General features: G+C 43.7%; 1 protein-coding gene across 1 annotated transcript in view; it reads right to left on the bottom strand.

Moving 5' to 3' along the window:
- The window catches only part of LOC135513479 (fibroblast growth factor 5-like), a 25015-nt gene extending 24332 nt beyond the window's left edge, over positions 1–683 (bottom strand). The window contains exon 1 of the mRNA XM_064936357.1: positions 431–683. Coding sequence (XP_064792429.1) covers positions 431–683 — 253 coding nt within the window. The remainder of the gene's footprint in view (positions 1–430) is intronic.
- Positions 684–2567: the final 1884 nt, after the last annotated feature.

Here is a 2567-nt window from a genome sequence, read left to right as displayed (position 1 = left end):
GTTTCAGAATGTACATATCCTCCCTTCATGTCCTGAGCTCGAGGCAGTTAGATTTGATTTGGTCATTTCAGGAGAAATTTGACGGGAAAAAAAGTGTATGATCCATAATTAACCTTTGAGAAGTGTTGTTTATGTTGTTTATGGGTTTGGTCTTCTGATTCTGCAGTGAGACTGTGAAAGCTTGTGCAATATTAATAGCCTGTTACACCTTTTGAAGATAAAAAGCAATGTACAGTTAAGAGGCAAACTGCATATTGGTGTGTATGTAGCCTACGTTAACGTTGGAAACACAGCAACACAATAAGTCGACAATAGTCTGCCATTACAGCATTACCTTCTCTCTATTCACACTTTATGAATCATTATTAGTTCAACCACTTGATACTCAGAGGCCTATTATAGCAAAAAAATGGTTTAATAAATAACTTACTTAACCGATTGGGTTCATGACTGCCGTTAACTCGTCCGTCGGTGTGTATCTGAAGATGAAAACCAATGCCAACCCGACAGTACAGTCTGCAAGTCCTGCGTCCGGAACCACTGACTGTACCTGCTTCCAGAAGTTGGTCTTCCAAGGAAACGTGTCCAAGGGATCCAGCGACTAAGGCGGTGGAGACGGCGACCACAGCGGCGCTAATCAACTGCAGCAGAGCAAAGGGAAAAAGGGAAAGAGGAACATTCATTCTTCCAAAAAGGAAACTCTTGTCAGTCCTCTGGCTCCGCTAGGCCACTTCTTCTTCTTCTATCATTGCGTTGTTGTGGTGTATCCCGAGCTTACTGAAAAGCTCTGTGTGTAGTGCCAGTGCACGAGGAACCGTGCGCACGCTAGAAACACATCCAGTTCCTGAAGACGCTCGTGGGCATTACCCCAGCCGTGCTGCGCGGTGGTCGGTGTGTGTAGCTGCTGCTGGGGGTGCTGGAGTGGCTCCGCTGGCCTGGCACACACCGAGATATTTATATCCAACTAAATGATGTCACTGCTTAATGCATGACTGAATTCTGAAGGGGCGCTTTCTCCCATCCGTATTTTTTCTCTAAAAAACACCAGCCCCTGCTCAATATCGATCTGCGCTGCCAACAGCAACTATGAGGCAAAAATAGGACAAAACTGACAGCGCAAATTTTCCTTCCAAAGGACTCCTCCGTGCCAGGACGCAGCATGCGCGGCATTTTACGCACGAGGAGGCATGTTTTCATAGATCTGCAACACAGCAATAATTCATAACAGGAGAGAGAGAAAGAGAAAATGAGAGAGAGGGGGGGGGGGTTGTCGAAATCTGTGTGGAAACTTTCTGTGTGGAAAGTTCCAACTTTGCGGTTAAGACCTGAGTGCGACGATATAAAGAAGGACTGTGAGTCTGTGAGGGACAGTGGGTTTAAAATAGATCTACAGTTCCTCAGGTGACGTTTTACAGTTTGAACATCACACATGCAGGGCAGGCAAACTCACGCAAGCACAGCGCTACTTAAATAGCTTATTTCTTTAGCCTACTTTATTATGCATTTAAACCACATGACCGTCATTCTGTCCCGACCGAGGAAATAGAATCCACTAGAATAGAACGGCCCTTTTTGAGTTTCTACCCCATCCATTTTGGGAGATATTTTTAAATGGATTTGAGAATTATAATGGACCATTAAATGTACTGCCGATTGTTTTTGAGATTTAGGTTACTGGTAGCAATTAGCCTGTTATGGTACCTATGTAACGCAGTAATTATATAGGTAGTAATTAGCCTGTTGTGGTACCTATGTAACGCAGTAATTGTATAGGTTAGGTGGAGTATATTTTAAATATCATATCGTCCAGATTTCATAAACATAATAGACTTTATTTTACAATACTGACAAGAAAGAAGCTATGACCTTTTAATCGGGTTTTTTGATACACCTAAATTCAGATTCAGATTAAAGGTTCCTCTCTATATAGAGCAGAACACACCCTCTCTAAACAGAGCACGATCTACAATCAGACAATGTTGTTGTCTGATCCAGTTGTCTCCACTTCAGATCACACAGTTCCGTGCTGCATCCATGTGCCCCTGCCTCTGCCTCGGCAGGGATTCAACTCTGCTTCGTTATGGTGTCTGCATCGTATGGGAAACAGTTGTGTGTAAAATCTATATAGCCTGTAGCCACGGCCAGAGCACAGACTAAACCATTTACCTGCTTACACACCCCTCCTGTAGATGTTTTATTTATTTTACCTTTATTTAACTAGACAAGTCAGTTAAGAACAAATTCTTATTTTCAGTGACAACTCTAGGGCAGGGTAGCCTAGTGGTTAGCATTTTGGACTAGTAACCGGAAGGTTGCAAGTTCAAACCCGAGCTGACAAGGTACAAATCTGTCGTTCTGCTCCTGAACAGACAGTTAACCCACTGTTCCTAGGCCGTCATTGAAAATAAGAATTTGTTCTTAACTGACTTGCCTGGTTAAATAAAACATTTAAAAAAAATAACCACGAGACTACCCTGCCGCCCCTCCACTCTAACCACTAGGCTACCCTGCCGCCCCTCCACTCTAACCACTAGGCTACCCTGCCGCCCCTCCACTCTAACCACTAG

This window comes from Oncorhynchus masou, chromosome 25, assembly GCF_036934945.1.
Source record: "Oncorhynchus masou masou isolate Uvic2021 chromosome 25, UVic_Omas_1.1, whole genome shotgun sequence".
NCBI lineage: Eukaryota > Metazoa > Chordata > Actinopteri > Salmoniformes > Salmonidae > Oncorhynchus > Oncorhynchus masou.
This window is presented reverse-complemented; position numbering and strand designations above follow the sequence as displayed.